This window comes from Triturus cristatus, chromosome 2_1 (assembly GCF_964204655.1).
Source record: "Triturus cristatus chromosome 2_1, aTriCri1.1, whole genome shotgun sequence".
NCBI lineage: Eukaryota > Metazoa > Chordata > Amphibia > Caudata > Salamandridae > Triturus > Triturus cristatus.
Window position 1 is genome coordinate 980,397,016 of NC_140581.1, and position 21,107 is coordinate 980,418,122.

Consider the following 21,107-nt stretch of genomic DNA (forward strand, 5'->3'; position numbering starts at 1 on the left):
AAAATAAAAAAAAAATAAAACCCTACTACACCTGCCATTATACCTCTTTTTCCTGCAGATTAAACACGTCACATTATTCTGTCAACCATCATGCAACATATCCCACAAAATCCACTTCACACTACACTACTCCTCACTACCACACCTTAATAAACAACTAATTTGCACATTAGATACTAGCACATCCAACCCTTCCACTACACCAATCCACTGCAAACAAAACCACACCATACCAAACTATCTGACTCTACAATGTAGCCAACGCCTAAATAAAACTGATATAATATTTGAATTACATTGTAAGAGTAACTTCATATGCTTGACTTACAGATATCCCTTTTTATTACACCCCACCCTAATGATAGGAGAGATATTCTTCTTTGGGGGCCATAATATAACAGGGCAGGCTCTGCTAATCTATGGTCAGAAACTTAACAATACGAAACGAGAAAATGTAAAGCTATAACGAGGTGCAGAGATAGAACCTAGTCGCAAGGGAAGATTAACGGGGAGGACAGCAAATCTCAAAAACAAGACAGGAAGCCTGGAGACAGGGAACCTCAAAGAATACAAGCCTTGTGCTAAGGAAAACAGGGAAACAGACAGCGGGTAAAAAAAATCTGTTACAGCAACATGGAACTGAAATATCACTACACACAGGGACATTATGACAGGTGCGAAACAGAACAGGATAAGAGGGGGACCCATAAGTCACAAGTACAAGAATTCAAGGCAACATAGAACTAATTGAGGTCAGCATAGTACAAATAGTCTAACACACCTACTCAAGTTGCATAGAAGGGCAAAAGTCTTGCTGCCAATGCAAAGGTTCAATGATAGGCCAGAAACTGTTGTAGCTGCAAAGGGCCAGGTGGTACACTGCAAACCTCTCAACCGCACTTTCCAGATCACTCCATAGGGAATACACTGCTGGAATAGGGAAAATGCTTACCCTCCCAACGACATCTTCATGTCAGAGAGGAAGGTCTAAAAACACCTTTTGGCAACTCCCTGCCCTACCCTTGCCCATGGATCAGGCTCAGTTGGGAAAACAAACAACAGCAGATATACGAGTCTGCTAGAGAACCAAAAGAAATAAAAGGGCAAGGAACTGGCAAATAAAAAATTATACTAAATTATTTCTATTTTATGTGAATATTAATGTCGTTTTCTCTTTTATCCTCTTTTGTTCGTGTGTCAAACAGAGAGTGGTCAGATATTAATCTCAATATGCTTTTTGCAAGAGAGAACTCTATTTTATGATAGACTTCTTTTGCAGATTTAAGCGTAGGTGACCATGTTGTAGAGTATAATCTTAAACTTAGTGTCTCTATATGTGACCCTCTTTCTTATTTCCAGTATCTACTCAAAAGGAAAATATATTTTTGCCCATAATACAAATGGTATGTAGCAACAAAACATTTTGTAACGCTAAATTTATTTACTTGTCGTGTGTAGGTCAGAGGCGGCCTCCTCCTCAAGGACAGCAGCTTTGTTCGTCCTATACTGACACTCATGTTTTTTTCCTTAAGAACAAATGAAGTACATTGATATGGACCTAAGACACCCCCCCCCCCACCCCCCCCCCCCAACCCCTAATAAAATAATACCATAAAGTCAAGTTAAGGAACAATTGGGACTAATGAGCCTGGTGGTATGGTCTGGCAAATGGGGGACCGTGATGCTGCTAACATCTACAGTTATCAGACAGAAACATGCTGCAACAGACACAATGTTACGGTGGTACTTACTCACATATGCATATTACCTGGGCTTACGTTTGTTTCTTACCCCAAACTCTCATCTTTTGTTTTGCACAAGCACAGAAGTAGGGGCAGACCAGCCAGCTCACATGGTCGCACTGTGTGACACACTATATCGGCTCCCTTCATACAATCACTCTGAGGAGCCAATATCAGACGGTGCAGGAAAAAAAAATGAAAACCACTGTAAACAGTGGATTTCCAGTTCTTTTTTGGAGGCTATGAACTGTTGGTGTCCATTTAAGTGTGTGAAAACACTCAAGGACTCCAGCTTCCGAAAAATCTTTTTTAATTTCTTTTTGGTGGAGGGGTTTTGGGGATGAGGCAAAGGCAATACTACCTGTTGCCCTGCCCTTTCAAGACTAACAGTGATTTTTTGTTTTAGTTGGCAGGTCTAAAGTTGCAATAAAGTAAATCAAATCAGGTATGCAAGCATTGACATAATAACAGAGGAGGATAAGAGACTTAATTTGTTTTCCTGACTGGAAGAATGGTGCTAATTTCCCATTGTGGATAGCAATTTTGCTACCTATGCATTGCACAGCTACACTCAATATCCCTGACTTCTACTCTAGGCATTTGCTTAGTTGGTACATGTTCATTAAGTTGCATGCCTGCCCACGCCTTATTTAGATATGAAATTTTTACCGACACGCGGCAGACAATTACAGGACCAAAAGTTCCTTGAAGTGTTGAAGGAGAGACAATTTTAAGAGGTGTTAAATGTATTTATTACTCCATGATTAAGTTTTAATGCAAGAAATGACAATGTATGCATTATGAAAATCTGACAGGTAGCTTAACGGACAGCAGCAATTCATGAACGTTTGAAGAAAACAGGTCCAAATTTCAAACCAGGAACTGCTTTGTTTTACTGCAAGCAGATACTTAAAAATCTTTATCAAGCCCCTATGAGGGATACTCAGACACTGGTAACAGAGCCAGAAGGATGATGACACTTTAAACATGCAGGATCAAGTTAGTCGTTATTGAAAGAGTAGGCTGTCTTTCTATCTTGCACTTCTGCATCTGTACCCAAAGCAGAGATCCTCAGTACTACAATTGCTTTAAATAATGAAGAACGGTTTTTTGAGAACAAAAAAATATATATGGCTGCTGATATTTTAGTTCATGCATATGGACGGGGAAATGGGATTAACCTACCCAAAGCAGTTGTTATTTTAAGATATAAATCAAAATAAATTTGAAGATTATATCAAGACAAACGTATTTCTTCCGCAATGGCATCAAATCTCTCCTTTCTTGCTTTCCACCTCCCTTAGTGCAACCCCTAAAATAATAACACTGGGAGCTCAAAGACAATCTTCCTCTGGTTTGGCCCAGTCATCTGGAATAACCTCCCGATCAGTGACGGAAAGCAGGGAGGTCGGGCCAGGTCCTGTTTTTGCCAGAAAATTATGGGCCCCATCTAGCATTCAGCCGACCTAGGAAAATATGCCGAATTTGCCCTGTTGTCAATTTCTGAAACCGGGAAACAATTATCAGCATTCATACTTTGTCTGAATTCAGTTTGGTGCAGCAACCTGCAGGAAGAAGGGGAGCTTTCTTATTTTCACTTCCAAACAAGCAGAAACAAAGGCCTGATTTAAAGGGCCACCAGCCCTTCATTTGTTCAAGTATTATCTTGGCTAGGTGCCTTCAGGAGCCCACCAAGGTCACAAAGGTACACAGCTTTTCACTTCAAAAGTACTTTAGAGAAACTATGACTTGGAGGTAGGTTTTTGACTTGTTCAACCCCCTTAAATAAGAGATATGCATGCACTGCAAGAATGCAAAATGTTTCTTTGTGTATGAGTAATAACATTAATAATGATTTAAATGGCACCTAGTAATATATTTTTATTTAGCTCTTTTATAGCACTACTCATGCCAGTGTTGAGTGTCAGAGCACTTTACATCATACAAAGACACAATCAATCATATAATTGTGTAAACCAATGTACAGGAAATGTTACTTAACACAATGAGGGTTATAAGGTGTAGGAATAACATATCTATACTAAGAGACATTAGAAGATTATATTCTTAAGAGTGACCGGTCAGGAGTAACACAAAGTCAGGATATAAAATTCAACACTGTTATTGGTCTTGTCTTCACTAACTATACTTTATTAATTCCCTGAGATGCGGCAGTCTACTGATCTATCTACATAAAATACAAATCTGTGAATTGCATGTTACACAATTTACTTTGCAGCAAGCACATCACCCTCTATGCTTCTTTATTAGTCAAAATTGGGATTGCCAAAACACAGAACTCTCCAAGAACTACATTAACCACTGGAGTTCCCTTACTGCTATTAGAACCCCCTCAAAATTGCTGGGCACACAAAGATCTTTGCAGCAGGTGACTTAACCCAGTAAGATATTTTAAAAGGCTTTGTGTGACTAAGTAAATTAGAACAGATTTGCTGTAACATTTGTCCTTGGTGCCAACTGTTTTCCGATATTTTGGGGGACAAAATGCATACGGTGACTGTCTGACTCGGCCTTTCACCCTCCGTCTCTTGGGATTCAACTTCCTTTTCTGCCACACTTTGATCCACACTTTGAACCCCAATTTATGGGTTCCTGCAGTAAGGAATATGCTACTTACCAGTATGCATCTGTTCTTGGCATGTAGAGCTGCAGATCTGTACACTTTTGCATAGATCGCCATCTGGTGTTGGGCCCGGATGTTTGCAGTTTGTTTTTCTTCTTGGACAGTCTTTGGAAGTCACGAGTTCGGTGACTCCTCCTTCGGTCCGTACTGCGCATGGGCTTCGGCTCCATCCTCAGATTGTTTTTCGCCAGCAGGGAAAAGATGGAGCGTAGTGATAATAGTAAGAAACCCATGTGTGTTGTATCTAAATAAGATAGACTGGAACGGATACAGGTAGCCGGGGAGGCGGGTGGGCGTGTACAGATCTGCAGCTCTACATGCCAAGAACAGATGCATACTGGTAAGTAGCATATTCCGTTCGAGGCATATGAGCTGCAGATTGTACACTTTTGCATAGATTATATAGCAGTACCCAGCCCTAGCGGCGACCACCGGTATCCGTTGCAGCGGTTTGAAATAGTGTCTTTAGTACAGCCTGGCCCACACTAGCTTGTTGCTTGGAATGCACGTCTACACAGTAATGTTTTGTGAAGGTGTGCGGAGTTGACCATGTGGCTGCTTTGCAGATGTCATCTAAGGGTATGTTCCCTAGAAAAGCCATAGAAGCCCCTATCTTTCTTGCAGAGTGGGCTTTAGGTGGAACAGATAATGTTCTTTTTGCTTTGTGATAGCAAATTTGTATGCACTTTACAATCCACCTAGCTATCCCTGATTTAGAGATGGGGTTGCCTTTATGCGGTGGAGAGAAGGAGACAAACAATTGTTTAGTCTTCCTGAAAGGTTGCGTTCTTTGTATGTAGTACAGTAAAGCCCTTTTAACATCAAGTGTATGTAGAGCCCTTTCCGCAACAGATTGAGGATGCGAGAAAAAAAACGGTAATTCCACCGATTGATTAAGATGGAAGGGGGACATGACCTTGGGCAGAAATTTTGGATTTGTACGAAGTATCACCTTGCTGTGATGTATCTGTAAAAAGGGTTCTTGTATAGTGAACGCTTGTATTTCACTAACCCTTCTAAGGGAAGTGATAGCTACGAGGAAAGCTTTTTTCCAGGTGAGGAACTGTAGCTCACATTTATGCATTGGTTCGAAAGGCGGACCCATTAGCCTTGTAAGAACTACATTTAGATTCCATACAGGGGAAGGTGGTGCCCTGGGTGGAACTACTCGTTTAAGGCCTTCCATAAAGGCTTTAATAGCGGGCACTCTGAACAGTGATAAATGCTGTCTGTTTTACAGGTAAGCAGCTATTGCTGCTAGGTGTAGGCGTATGGATGAATATGCCAGGTTACACCTTTGAAGATGGAGTAGATAGCATATGATGTGCTGTATGGATGCATCTAAAGGGTTGATTGTATTGTTACGGCAGTAAACAACAAATCTCTTCCACTTTGCGGCATAGCATGCTCGAGTGGTAGGACGTCTGGCTTCCTTGATAATGTTCATGCAATCAGGGAGAAGGTTAAGGTATCCAAATTCTAAGATTTCAGGAGCCAGATCGCAAGGTTGAGCTGAGCTGGGTCCGGGTGCCTGATTTCTTCATGGTTCCGAGTTAGGAGGCATGGGGACAGGTGCAGTTTTTGATGTGGTACCACCGATAGCTGTAATAGTGTGGTGTACCACGGCTGCCTGGCCCATGTTGGGGCTACCAGAATGAGTGTGAGGGAGTGCTGTTGTAGCTTCCTTACCACTAATGGAATTAGCGGGAGAGGTGGAAAGGCGTATGCAAATTTGCCTGACCAGTTCATCCATATCGCATTGCCTTTGGACAATGGGTGTGGGTATCTGGCGGCGAAGCTTGGGCATTTTTTGTTTTCGTGGGTGGCGAAGAGGTCTATCTGAGGATGCCCCACTTGCGGAAGAATGGGCGAAGAACTTGTGGATGCAGTTCCCATTCGTGCATTTGTTGCGTTTGTCTGCTGAGCAGATCTGCCATGGTGTTTTGTATGCCTGGGACGTGTTGTGCCAGGAGAAAGATTTTTTGTGGAATTGCCCATCTCCATATGCTCTGTGCTAAGCGGGAGAGCTGGGGAGAGTGTGTCCCCCCCTGTTTTCGAATATAATACATTGCAGTCATATTGTCTGTGCGAATGAGGACTGCTTTGGCTGAAATTTGTTTCTGAAAGGATTTCAGGATTAGAAAGATCGCCAATAGCTCCAGATGGTTGATGTGGAGCGACTTTTGCTGTGGCGTCCATAGACCTTGCACTGTGAGGTGTAGAAGGTGCGCTCCCCAGCCGGAGAGCGATGCGTCCGTTGTTAGAATCACCTGAGGAACCGGGTCCAGGAACGGCCGCCCTTTGGAAAGGTTTGTGGTGTTCCACCACTACAGAGAGTGATGGGTGCGGCCGTCCACCAACACCAGATCCGTTAGCTGTCCCTGGGCCTGGTTCCACTGCCGTGCTAGGCACTCTTGGAGTGGACGCATGTGGAGTCTTGCATGGGGCACTATGAAGATGCAAGATGCCATCATCCCTATTAGCTTCATGAATACTCTTGCTGGGAGAGAGTGCTGAAGAATGAATGTTTGGCGCAAGGCTTGTATGCTTGCGATTCTGGCTGAATTGGGATAGGCTATAGCCTTGGAGGTGTCTATAGTGGCCCCCGAGATATTGCTTTGAGTGAGATGGTATGAGGTGGTACTTTTGATAGTTCACCGTGAAGCCTAGCTGGTGGAGCAGTTGGATGGTGCTGTTTGTATGTTGCACACATTGGTTGTAGGACGCGGCTTTTATCAGCCAGTCGTCTAAGTAAGGGAAGACGTGAATGTGTTGGCGTCTGAGGTGTGCTGCTACTACCGCTAGGCATTTGGTAAACACCCGTGGTGCGGTTGTGACCCCGAAGGGCAGAACCTTGAATTGGTAATGCTGACCGTCCACCACAAACTTGAGGTACTTCCTGTGAGAAGGGTGTATTGGAATATGAAAGTATGCGTCTTTCAAGTCCAATGTAGTGAGAAAGTCTCCCTGACAGAGGAGTGGGAGAACTTGTTGGAGGGTGACCATGTGGAAATGGTCCGAATGTATGTATGCATTTAGAGGCCGGAGGTCCAGAATGGGCCGCAGGGTCCTGTCTTTCTTTGGTATTATAAAATACAGAGAGTAGACCCCTAAATTTTGCTGATTGACAGGGACCTGCTCTATAGCTTGTTTTTGGAGGAGGGAGATCACCTCCTGTTTGAGCAGTGTGGTATGTTCCTGTGACATTGTACGGTGCCTTGGTGGAATATTGGGTGGGGTAGATGTTAGTTCGAGACAGTACCCTGACCGAATAATTTGGGTCACCCATTTGTCCGATGTTATGGTCTCCCAGGTGTGAATAAAGTTTTGTAGTCTGCCCCCGACTGGAGTGGGATGGTCTGGGGGGAGCGAGGGGAAGTCATTGTGTGGGCGGTGTGGCAGAACGGGTGGTGTTGGTTTTGCCCCTGCCCTTATTGTTGTTGCCCCTGTATCCACCTCTTTGGTAGCCCTTTGAAAAGGTAGTTTGAGGAGGGGACTTGTAGGAGGTAGAGGCGCTATCGGTGGAGTAACCTCTGCCTGTGCTACGAAAGGACGAACGTCGAAATGAGCGTCTAGGGGTTTGGGATTGTAATGCCCCCATAGACTTTGCTGTGTCTGTGTCCTTTTTCATTTTTTCAAATGCTTCGTCCACCTTTGGCCCAAATAGGTGTTGTTGGTCAAAGGGGTGATTTAGTATGGATGCCTGGACTTCTGGCTTAAACCCTGAGATCCTGAGCCAGGCATGACGGCGAAGCAGAACACTAGTATTTATAGCTCTAGAAGCAGTGTCCGCTGCGTCGAGGGCACATTTAATAGAGGTGTAAGTAATGAGCTTACCCTCCTGTATTAGTTCATGAGCTCTACGTTTGTGTTTCTCTGGGAGGTGTTGCATGAGAGCCTCTAGCTCATCGTTGTGCGCTTTGTCATAACGCGCAAGCAGAGCCTGCGTATTTGCAATACGCCACATATTTGCGGCTTGCGAGGCAGTGCGTTTACCAGACGCATCTAAGAGTTTTGACTCCTTATCTGGTGGTGGAGCCTCACCTGATGACTGGGAGTTGGATCGCTTCCTAGCTGTGGACACAACTAGTGAATCTAAAGGAGCAGGTCCTTTAATGTATGCAGGATCTGTGGGGGCTGCCTTGTACTTTTTTTCTATTCTGGGGTTTAAGACCCTGGCTCTGATTGGGTCCTTTAACACCTCTGCTGCATGTTTGGTAACACCCTTAAGCATGGGCAAGATGGCTGTGGATTTATCCTGAATATCAAACATATCCAGTAAGAAATCTTCCTCAACTGGTTCGCTATGTAGTTCTACCCCATGATAGTGTGCTGCCCGCTGCACTAAGTGGTGAAACCCTAGTGAGTCCTCCGGAGGAGATGGCCTGGATGGATAGATGTCATCCTGAGGTACATCTGGTATGTCAGGGCTTTGGTAATCCTCCCATGGGTCTGGGGTCCCTGGGGGTGTGGGGTCCAGCGGGGCGTCTGCTGGATCATAATCTGGATCCCCGTAATCAGGTTCTGGAGACGGGGTTGGGGAGTGATGAGGTAAGGGTGGTGGAGACCTGGGAGGTAGAGGAGGTGGAAGAGGTGGAGGAGGTGGAGGAGATGGAGGAGGTGGTGGGGAGGGCAGTCTGAAAGGAGATGTGGCAGAGTCCTTCCGTTTTGGCGGTGGAGGAGGAGCTGGTTTGTCAAGATGTCTTTTCTTGATAGACAAAATCAAAAGCCCAGTCTTTGGATCCTTTGTTAAGGTTTTTTGAGAAGGATCAGGTGTAAATAGTTCCGCTGGCACCGAATCGTCTGCTGGCGCCGATGTTTTCGGAGCCGAGGAATTGGATGGTTTCTCTGCGCCATGCTTTTTTGGAACCTCCGTTTTTTTCGGTGCCGAGGCAGGCTTCGGCACGGAAGCGTCGGTGCCGAGGGATTTATGCTTGTGTTTTGGCAACGAGAGTCCAGGCTTCGGCACCGGTGGCTTTGGAGCCGAACTGGGTGTCGCTTTCTTCGGTGCCGAACGGTGTTTTTCGGTACCAGGAGTAGGCTGGCTCGAGCCCGAGCCGCCGTGAGACTTGTGATGCTTCGACACCGGGCCCGAAGGTGGGGTGATAGAAGCTGTATGTTTGGTTTTCCCTAGGCCCGGAGGCGAAGGTGTAACCGGAGTCTCTTTCGACATGGGCGCGTGGGTGAGAGGGGAAGGAGTACTCACGACCCTCTGCGCCGGTGTGATGTCCTCCAGGTCGGAGTCGTCGGCCTCGGAAGCGCTGACGACATCTTCCTCCTGCTCGGTGTGTTGTTGCCCCGAAGCTCCGGTGTCGTCTCCGAAGATGTCCGGTGGAGCCGAGGTCGATGAGTGCGCCATGGTGCGTCGAGCTCTTCGATCCCAGATAGTCTTTTTCGATCGAAAAGACTTGCAGGCGGGGCAGTCTCGGGCCTCGTGTTCGGGAGAGAGGCAAAGGTTACACACCTGATGGAGGTCGGTGTGGGGAAATTTAGACCCACATTTTGGGCACTTTTTGAATGGAGTCCTTTCCATCGGCCGAGACCGGAGTCGAGGAGGGCCCGAAGGCCGGTGCCGATGTGTGGAATCGAGAAAGTGCCTCTAAGAGAGATGAAGAAGATGATTGATGAAGAATCTCGATGGACGAGGATTTTCCGTCGAGGCTGGAACTGGAAAAGTTCGAAGCCGGAGCACGAAGTATCACATCCGAGCCCGATGGCGGAAAAAAACAATCTGAGGATGGAGCCGAAGCCCATGCGCAGTACGGACCGAAGGAGGAGTCACCGAACTCGTGACTTCCAAAGACTGTCCAAGAAGAAAAACAAACTGCAAACATCCGGGCCCAACACCAGATGGCCATCTATGCAAAAGTGTACAATCTGCAGCTCATATGCCTCGAACATGTTTTTCTAATTCCAACGTTTTGCTACCGATTCTACTAAGAAAGTGCCCGAGCATGCTCTCCTTCGAGGAAAAACTCAACATTCTCTTCTTATCGAGATAGCTAAAGGAGAATCACTCTACACTGCTGAAATGCTCACAAGAAGTCAATGCTACTTACAGTCTTGCCCAGTCTCTACCCAGCCTTCCATCCCCACCTCACCCCTTTATCCAGTTAGTCTCATCACAGGGCTGGTCCTTCCACAAACTGCATTGTTCCCTACTCCTCACCCTTCTCCTCCTAAGCCAACCCTCTTTTCAATTATCTATAGTTACTCATTGTTTCGATGTACACATATCTCACATATGTTGTTAAGTTCTACACACAGCTCTGTGATTCCCTTTGGAGAAAGGGCATTAAAGAAAAATACATTCAAATAATGTAGTACAAAAACTATGATTGACAGAGAATAGGCAGTCTGGGGTGGAACTGAACATATTGAATGTAGGGAAATGCCTCTTTTTGCATGATCACCCCCAACGTTTTGGACTGATGCTGCTGGTTTTTCGACTCGGAGAGCGCACTGAAGTCTGCTAGAGTGATAACCAGACCTCATTGCCAGTATTCTGACCCTACAAATTTTATGTCTGATTGGCCTATACCCAATTGGCATTAGTTAACTTGCTCATAAATCCCTAGTATATGGTATCAGGGGTATACAGGGCCTGTAAGTTAAAGTGTCCCTCACTGACTGAAGCGCTTGTTGCGTCACCATGAGCATGACAAAGTAAAAGCATGTCTTCCAGCCTGCCACTGCATACTGGCAGAGCAGTTTTCAACTTCTAACCCGACTTTGACATGTAAAGCAATAGCAGAGACCAAACCTTACTTAAAATATATATAAGCAGGTCCTAAGGCAGGAATATAGAGCCGTAAGGCAGGGTGATGTATATTAAAAAGTAGGACATGTGTTTTTATGTGTCCTGACAGTAAAAATCCTAAATTGCTGTTTTTACTGTAGAAAGGGTGTAGCCTCATTGGCGAGTGCAGGGCTACACACTGATCACTCAGCTGCGCTAACTTCTAAATGGGGCTACTAAAGTTTGTACTTCAAGGTATCAATAGAATTTGTTGTATAAAAAACTAACTTGATGCCCAAGTTCAATTTAATTTAACTTTTGAGTAAAAGTAAACTTTAGCAAGGTGCCACTTTTTCCAAACTTTTCTAGTGACCAATCGCAGATACTGGCTACAAGACAAACTTCTGCCCTCCTGGGGAGACATGTGAGCGACTCCCAGGAAAGGACACAATAGAGGCCTGCCGTTGGAAAAGGTGATATCTCTCCCTGGCAGGAAGCCACACAGGGTGTGAAGCCCAAACAGCGATCTTTTTTTTTTTTTTTGTCCTCATCAAGCAAAAATTTTTTAGGAGTTTTGGAGGAGTCAGGGGCCCCTTTAAACACTCTGTATCCGATGCACCGAAACCTTACAGTGTTATGTGGGGGGGTTGATCTAGCCTTGACCTCTGGGGCCCCTTTTTGTCCATCTCCCGGCACAAGATTGTTGGAATTGGGGGGAGCTAGTCATGATGACTACTCGGTTCAAGACTCAGCTTGAAATCTTTGTTGCCATTGCCTTAATCATTAGACACCCTGTTTGCTTGGTTATAATGTTCCCAAATATTCCAAAATGTTTACTTCTTACTTTTTCCCCCTTGTTTATCTAATTTGTACACCCTTAATATAGAAGCCAGCCATTCTTTGTATGTTGGTGGTGTGATTTTTACCCAGTTAATACATATTTCCCTTCTGGCAAGCAGTATGAATAAGAAGAAGATATTTTCCTGATCCCTATTCAGTGAGGGGTAATTTATATTTTGTTGATTAATCCCAAAAATTACTGTCTCCATGCTTACCTCTATGGGTTGTTCCAGCACCTCGGAAAGAGGCTTACCAATTTGTTTCCAGTATTCTTCCAGCTCAACGCAGTCTCGGAACATGTGCAGGTCATCTGCTCTTTCTTCCCCGCATTTGGGGCACTTCTTTAGCATATTACTGTTGATTACAGCGATCTTTAAGGGGAATGCCATGGTGGATAAACATGAGAGGGGCTGCTCATTTGTTGGGGTACACAGGTTGGCATCGGGGACAGAGAGGGGGTTAAACAGTTGCCAAATCAGTTATCCCATGGGTGTGTGAAACTCAGGTAGCCACACCTCTAAGTTGAGCTACCAAGCTCCACACATGGAGAGAGGGTCCTGCTATTTTGGGAGTGGTTAGAATGTTGCACTCTGGGATAGTTAGATCACACACACTGCAGGAAGTCGTCATCAGGTAGGAGAGGACCTGGTAGCCCTTCAGCTAGTAGCCACCATATCCCCCAGGGCAAGTTGTGGACATAAAAGTGGCACCCAAACCTCAGATGATGTCTGCACTGGAGACAGGAATAAAGAAGGACTGACCGGCTGTTCCCTGGACCTGGCAAGAGAGGCTGCACCAAGTACTGGACTGCACCTGCTATTCCCAAGCTAGCAAAGAGGCCTGTGATGCTTGGCTCGAGAAAACGTTGCCCCCGAGCCCCTGACTGAAGAGAATAACTCCAAGAGTCAGTGGGCTGACTTTCTGTTCCAACACTAGGGTCACAAAAGCTGAAGAGGGAGTCACCTTGGCAGAGTTGGTAGCCATAACTGCAGAGTTGGTAGCCATAACTGCTTGTTTACTGTTATCCACTGAAGCGCAGTCTGGGAGACCGAACCCCAACACTCAGTTGTACTTGAGTCTTCTGGACCCAGGAGAGTCGTCGAAATGCAGTTTAGTCGTTCAAGACTGACACTAGCTGCACTTAAAGGGAAACAATGGTTTCATTGTGGCCGGGAAACAGTAGCCACTGGTTTTTGGTAGAACTTTGAGGGACATCGGCCTTTGTGGTCAAAGTCACCCCACCGCGTTCATGGACCAGATGACGGTCCCAGGATAACCCCCATCAACTAGATCAGCATCCTCATTCTGCATCCCTTTCATCAAGATCACTCCACTAAAGTCTATAGGATTTGTCCCATAGATCCTGGAACTGGACTAGAGACTGTTTTGACCGCAATGTAACTGTCCGGCTAAGCCTTACTGGTCCCCTTGACTTGCTCCATGCTAGAGTTGGTCACGCAAAGTGGAGCAGACTAGAGTACAAAACATAACTTTCTAAAAAGTTTTCAAAAGTTTCCAAAGTATCAGCTAATTGTGGTAGTTGCCAATGCTTGTTTGCAGTTTTAGTCAAAAGCTGTAATTTACGATTTACTTAAAAAATCCTATCTCTGGAACCCTTTGGTGGATTTTGTTTGTTTTGGTGTCTACAAATTCATAAAAATATCTATTTTAATAAATGTGTGTTGTAATTCCTTTGTGTCATGTTTCCTTCTTATTCAATTGTTTGGTACTTCTCATTGCTGTGCAATTGTTCATTTGATAAAGCCTCAAATGCTCATAGCCATAAATGCTCAGGGTTGAGCTAAGGTTTTACAAACGAACCTGACTGGGCCCAATACAGGTTTGTGATCTTATTACAGTGTGAAGTTGCACAAGTACACCATATAATAAACTGCATTTTCTCACATCAAGGATATGTGAAAAAAACAGTCGGTAATAAGACAAAAATGTAGCTAGCTTAAGCCGTTGAGAAAAAACTGTAAACTATCAACAGGCAGTGAAAAGCGATGGCTCAGCTACTCGCAGACTAGATTCACAAAGACTGCCATCTTCAAACAAATTAAAGCAGCTTTGAGGGAGAGATGCTGTCATAACCAGCCCAAGAAGTTCTCTACAGAGCGAACTCAATACATCGAGTAGACAAAATACATTTATAAATACACAACCCAACTCAATAAAGAAAAAATAAATAATTTAGCACGAAAAATCACAAAAATCTCACCTGAGTCCATATTTACATTAACACAATTTAAAGGAAATATAAAAAATGCACTAAAACTGGTAAGTCCGAGTAGAATGACAGACTGATCTATCGCATTTACATAGCACACACTACCCACAAGATCCGTGGGCGAGAGTAACAAGCATCTTAAATAAAAAAATATATATATATAAGTGCACATATATGTATAATACCTTGTGATGGATGCTTGCAAATCCAGTACTTTCTTGGTCTCTAGATTTAATGCAGGAGCACACTGTTCCTCCTTGTAATGAGGGTTCACCTTCACGTGTGGACTTCCCCTGCAAAGAATAAATGCACTCAAGTTACACACACACATACATGAAATACGGAGAGCTTCACCATGAAGGCGCTCACACAGATCCTTAACAGTTCCTTTTTCGTATCCATAAAATGAATAACTATATGATTTTTTAACAAGAAGTAAAAAGACCCATAAAAACGTACCGTGGTCCTGCCCACACACACATCCACCTTAAATAGCAATATTGTATCTCAGAAGCTGAAAAACAGGTTTAAAATGGCAGCAGTTTAATTTATCAATGTGGTACTGCTCAACAACTTAAAAGAAAAGGGTGCAGTGGCTTCCCTTGTGGCGGCAACTTCATAAAGGGCAGCAATGAAATTGTGCAGCATGCTATTTGCTTTCTACTGTGCAGAGGTGTGTTTTTGACAGCGTTCATAAATCGCCAGACCTGTAAAGAAACTTAGGAACGTGTTCCTTCAAAGAACAATAGTTTTATACAGATTTCATAGAGACCGGTTGTAAACTACCAAACTCAGAGCTCCATTGGTACTAAATAGACCTTTTTAATATGAATATAGTATGCTGCACCTCAAAAGCAGGAACCGTAGACTGCAGAGAGAAGTATCGGGGACAAGGCAGGCATTGGATGGAAGAAGCAGCAGTTCAAAAGTCACTGTAGACTGGTAGGTGGACCAAAGCTTCACAGAGCATTGGATGGACAACCAACCTGAAGCGACAATGCAGATGGAAATTTTAGATGTAAGCCTTGGTAGATAACTGACAACTCCTGAAAGTAATACACCAAGATAGTAGTAAAGTTCCTGTGCTCTCCCCCTTTTAACATAGTCGATTTGGCATACTCCTAATTGGTATATTTATCTTTCCTAGAAGTCCCTAGTATATGGTACACAATGTATACAGTCCCAGAGCCTGGAAGTTAAATGCCATTAATGGACTACAGTGGGAATGCAAATACAGCTTCCGGCCTACCATTGTAGCCTGACAGTAGCAGTGTAAAAACTGCAATCAAACCTGTCAAATTAAGCCCTCTTGCCCTCCTTTTAAATATTAATAAGTCACCCCTAAGTAGGCAGGGTACATGGTATTCAAAAGTAGGACATATAGAATTGTAATGTTAACATGTCCTTATAGAGGCCAGCACCCAAGAGCTACTTTCATTGTGGCAGGCCTAGTAATCCTATCCAGAAAACAAGAGAACAGCTTAAAATATTAATACTGTATCTCAGGAATAGGACCAGCTAGGAAAATAACTAAACAACTTTTTTTTGCAGCTTTATTTATTTTGCATTTATCGTCATTGACAGAGGGCCAAGTGTAAGCAATTGACAATATGAGCAACGTTAGGTTAGATCTTCATACACGGCCTAGAAGCAACAATCAATAGAAAGGAAAGAGAAAACACAGACCAATGAAACCACAAGTGGCATCAAACAATGGCAAATAGTCCCTGGAAGGAATCCATAAGGTGATCATATTCTACTTCCCCTAGGGGTCCACAGTGAGATGAGACTGATCCAAACCCGGTGATGGTTCCCTATATGGACATATAAGTGGTGACAGCATCCTCACTGCTCTGCGCTGATAATTTGTACTTCTTTACTGTGCCTGAACAGGCCAGGCTGGGCACACGCTGAGTAATTGACAGACGAGAGGCACTTAATCTAGAATATTTTGGGTGTCCTGGCAGGAAGAGTTAATGTTCAAAAATAGGGACCCCCTGCAGGGACAGATCCCAAAACTAATGACAAATTGGTATGTATCACAAAACATTCCACCATGAATGAACAAGTACGTCGTGAGAAGGTTACTGCGAGTGATGGAACTGGACCGGGAGGTCTTCCCGGAGGCCTGTACGCTGTCGGTCGACATAGAAAAGGCCTTCGATAGTGTGGAATGGCCTTATTTGTATCGAGTGTTGCGGGAGTTCGGTTTGGGGGAGGACTTTGTGCGCTGGACCACGTTGCTTTATAGCGAGGCTACAGCCCGGGTGAAGACGGGGGTCACAATATCGGCCTCCTACCATGTCCGGAGGGGGACGAGACAGGGGTGTTCCCTCTCCCCCTTGCTGTTCGCGCTGGCCATTGAACCATTGGCGGCTCATGCCCGACGAGGGGGTGCGTATGTAGGGGTGTCCTTGCGGGAGGATATGCATTATATCTCCCTCTATGCGGACGATCTACTGATGTTCTTGGAGGACGCGGCGGGTGCACTGGAGGGAGCGGTTGCCCTTTTGGAGGTGTTTGGTCGGCTGTCTGGGCTTAAGGTCAATTGGCGTAAAACATGTTTGTTCCCGCTGTCGCGAGGGGGACAGCCCCCGCAGGCGTTGGGCCATATCCGCTGGGAAGGCGGCTGTCTCCGCTATCTGGGGGTTAACATCTACCATACCCAGGCTGATTTGCTGGAAGGGAATGTGGGTAGAGCGCTTCGAGGCCTAAGGAGTAGTATGGGATTTTGGAAAACGCTCCCGCTCTCGTGTGCTGGGAGGGTGGCGCTGCTGAAAATGGTGGCGCTGCCGCGGCTCCTTTACTATTTTCGTACCCTTCCAATATGGATACCAGCGTCGTTTTTTGCGAGGCTGCGGGTACTCACCACGAGTTTCATTTGGGGTTCGGGAAGGCGTCGAGTGGCGCTGACCACCTTGCGGCGGCCGCGGGCGGAGGGGGGCTTGGCGGCTCCGGATTTCGAATGGTACTATCTGGCGGCCCAGCTCCAGTGGCTCACGCAGGCGGTGGCCAGGGAGTACAGGGGCCCGGAAGGCCCCCAGGGCAGACTAATCCCGCGCCACGTGCTGGCCTTTATAGTCCTTCACCAGAGGTTGGACCTCACCCAGCTTACCATGGAAGAACGTACCCTCCGGTTATGCTGGAACAGATGCCAGAGAAAGGCCGCCATAGTTCACCCCTATGCCCCTGAGATCCCCCTGGGGATGTGTACGGCGTTCCCGCATGGAGGAGACTGGTCGGGATTGGCGGTCTGGGAGGAAATGGGGGTCCAGATGGTAGGGGACTTATTTCGAGAGGGAGTACTGCTGCCTTTTCAAGACTTGCAGGACTCTTATGGGCTTCCGCGAGGAGACTTCCTGCTTCATGCGGCCTTGGTGGCGAGCCTCCAGAGGCATTGGAACGTGGGGCTGTCGGAGCCCCCGACTGCCGCGGGTTGCCAATATGTAGTGATGGCGGCGGGGACGGCCAAGGCCATCACATGCCTTTATCGCAGGCTGTCGACGGAGAGCCTCCTCCCATTGGGCGCCTTGAGGGAAAAGTGGGAGGCGGACCTGGGGAAAGAGATCCCTGAGTCTACATGGTCCACGCTGGTGCGGAGGGCATGGAAGGGGACGAGGAATGCCAGGTTCCAGCTAGTCCAGTTTTTTACATTACACAGAGCGTACCTGACACCGGCTAAGGTGCTACAATATTTCGGGGGAGCGCACTCTCAGTGCCCGCGGTGCGGGGTGGACGGTGCAGACTTTCGACACATGTTTTGGGCCTGTAGGCAGTTGGGGGACTACTGGGAAGCGGTGGTGGAGTGCTTGAACCGGGTCACGGATCGCTCCATTGGTCCGGAGATGGGGACCTGCTTGCTGCTTTGGTTCCCCCACACCCGTCGCACGAAGGTCACAAGCAAATTTTATGATCTAGGGCTGATAATGGCCAAGAGGGAATTGACACTGCACTGGAAATCCCGGGGGGGACCCAGTTTCCTGCGTTGGAGATCAGCCCTGGAACGTTGGGCGGGGGCTGAGGGCGCGCTCCGGGTGCAACTGGCCCTCCGGCGAGATGACGAAAAAGCGCTAGCGACAGCCCGGGCATGGGAAGCGTTGGTGGTAGAACTCCAGGGGCTGATGTCCGAGTCGGGGGAGGAAGGGAGTGGGTCTGATGAGGAAGTGGTAGTGGGGAGTGGGGAGTAGTTGAGGCGAATGGCGGGCCCAGACCGCCTACACTTTGGATTGGGCTAGTGGGAAGGTCCTGTAGATGTAGGGAGAGGTGGGGCCCCTGTATTGCATTGACCAAGGGGAGGGGACGCATCGAGAGTGGGACCGGGGTAGCAGATGGGGGCACACTGACAGAGGGTGGGGGAGGGGGGGGGGGGAAGGGGCCGGGTGGGACGGTTGAGTGGAAATGCTGGTATATGTGGGGTATTTCCTGAATGGGCGGGGATTGAGAGTTGATTGTTGTATCGATGTGTTGGAAAACAATAAAAAATGTTGCAAAAAAAAAAAAAAATGAATGAACAAGTACGTCGCATCATCAATGCCAACTGGCATATTCTCAATTCAGATCAAGATCGTCGCAACAAAAATTTAAAAGACTTTATTGTCAGATCACGTTTCAGTACCCATGCCCCGTTCATTCAGAAAAGCATTGATGGCAATCTCCCCATCAAAGGAGCATACAAATGTCTACGCCCCAGCTGTAAAGCATGTGATGGAGCCATAGAAGGTAGCACTGTCACTCTCAACGGATATACCACTCACTCTACATCCATGACCAACTGCAGAACGACCAACGTCGTTTATTTGATCATCTGCCCATGCAACTCTGGCTACGTTGGAGAAACCTCCAGACCCATTGCCACTCGCCTTAATGAACATCGTTCCGCTATCCGTACCAACAAACTAGCGGCCCCTATGGTCAAACATTACAAGGAGCGGCAACACCCAGCTGAAGAAATCAAATGGCATATACTTGAAAAAATCCATCTGGAAAGTGAAACGCAGAGCGATGAAATCCGTAAAAAACGAGAAGTTTTTGGGATTTTCACCCTCAACACGTTCCACAAGGGATTGAACAGTGATCTACCCTGGGAAAATGCAATCCTCTTCAACAGATTCTAAGGTCCCATATTCCCTGCACTATATACTTTTTCATGGAATTCTTTGTTCATATTATTCCATTGTATTAATTTCATTTATGTCCGATTTTCATCTTTTTATTGGGTAAACTTACTTTACTGTTCCTCACATTGAAGGCTATTCATTGGTACCCATTATACACAGGTCACGTTTCTTTTTTATATATTTCTTATCCGTTCAGCTTGTTTATCTTTAACGCCCCCTTCTCTGTCCCCTTCCCATCATGTCCACTTTCCGAGCATCCATGCTCTCCACAATACAGCAGTTCAGCCCTTCTTTTGCTGTCCCCTTTCGATCTTGCTTACGCCCGACGGCAACGCCTTGTTCTATCACATGACCTCACATACTCCGTTTAAATAGGGCGTTTCAGTTGACCAGCTCACCCTTGACGGTGGTCCATCGACGCGGAGCTCTTTGATGCGTGACTCTATTAAGTAAGTCGACCTTCGGTTCCCTTTCAAAACCACATCTATTTGCATGTATTTCCAAGTATTTTAAAAAGACATTATTGGTCTTTTTTCCATTTTCTTCCCATACTTGTTTGTTTCCCCCAGTGGTCATCTGCATACCTTACGCGTCTATCCATGACCCATTACGAAAGCTGCCAGCTTCATTTAACTACATTCGCTTAAAAGAGAACCTCCACTTATCTCTGGATGGTTATCGTGATTACATACATCAACCGGATCTGCATGGCAGGTACATTCTGGCATCCCCCGTTTTAGCGATGTTTCACGTCCTTGCTATCGCCCTTAGTTACATTCCTTGTGTTTCATTCATTATATTCTTTTCATTTTCCATAGTACCCTTCGGTAGTTTAAAACCTGTAATTGGACGGCTCTGAACTTCCTCCTTCGCGGATTTTTACTATTTTGGCTCATCCTTCGCCACAAGCGACGCCTGTAATTGGACGGTTCTGAACTTTCTCCCTTCGCGGATTGTCACTATTTTGGCTCATCCTGGGCCACAAGCGACGCCTTTAATTATTAGGTAGGTTGGATAGTTTCTGATTCTAGTATTATTATACTGCCCCACACCACAGGTTCTAATTTACAAGGCGAGTACTGTATATGTATTTTGAGGCTTTGTCTGTTTTTATCTTAAATAGGTAGCATTCTTCACGCCCGTGATTTTCAGTTGGACCTCATGGGCTTACTCACCGTCTTGCTCTATTATCGATACAGTAAGATCCTTCCCTTTTTCTCTCTCACTTTTTCTTTCTCTGCTTAACTATCACTTCATGACTACTTCCGACATCTTTGGTCGATTTACTCTTTACATATCACTTTGATGTCTCTACATTAACCCTGTAACATTGTTTCCATCTATTCCTACTTCTTTCTCTTATTCACACATTGACAGCTGTGTTCATTCCTTTTTCTCATCTGGTTTTTCCTCTATTGGATTGGTGTGTGACAGCACTTTTATGTTATTGATATTACACTCATGTGAAGGAGCACCACGCTTTCAAGAAAAAAGTGTTTAGAAATCTAACAAAAAAATGATAATCACTTGATTAATAACGGTTTGACCTTTTATGAAAAATATATATTGTGCATTGTGCTTTACATTGTATATTTTGTATGTCTAATAGGATTTAAAGATACTGTGGCTCTCCTGATGAAGACGCTGTGTTAGCGCCGAAACGCGCGTTGAGAACATCTCGGTCTTCGCCACTCCTATTTTTATTTTTCTGTATTTATATTCTGTTATTTGATCGACTACAGATGCGATTTGTTGCATATTGTTTAATGCATTGTCCATTTCATTCAATCTCTGT

The 21,107-nt window shown here is 45.6% G+C and overlaps 1 protein-coding gene across 2 annotated transcripts in view; it reads right to left on the reverse strand.

Annotated features, from left to right (window-relative positions):
- The window catches only part of RIC1 (RIC1 partner of RAB6A GEF complex), a 730,678-nt gene that overhangs the window by 343,851 nt on the left and 365,720 nt on the right, over window positions 1-21,107 (reverse strand). For both annotated transcript variants that reach the window (XM_085634197.1, XM_085634186.1), the window contains exon 4: window positions 14,381-14,488. In XM_085634197.1, the coding sequence (XP_085490323.1) occupies window positions 14,381-14,488 (108 nt within the window). The remainder of the gene's footprint in view (window positions 1-14,380; window positions 14,489-21,107) is intronic.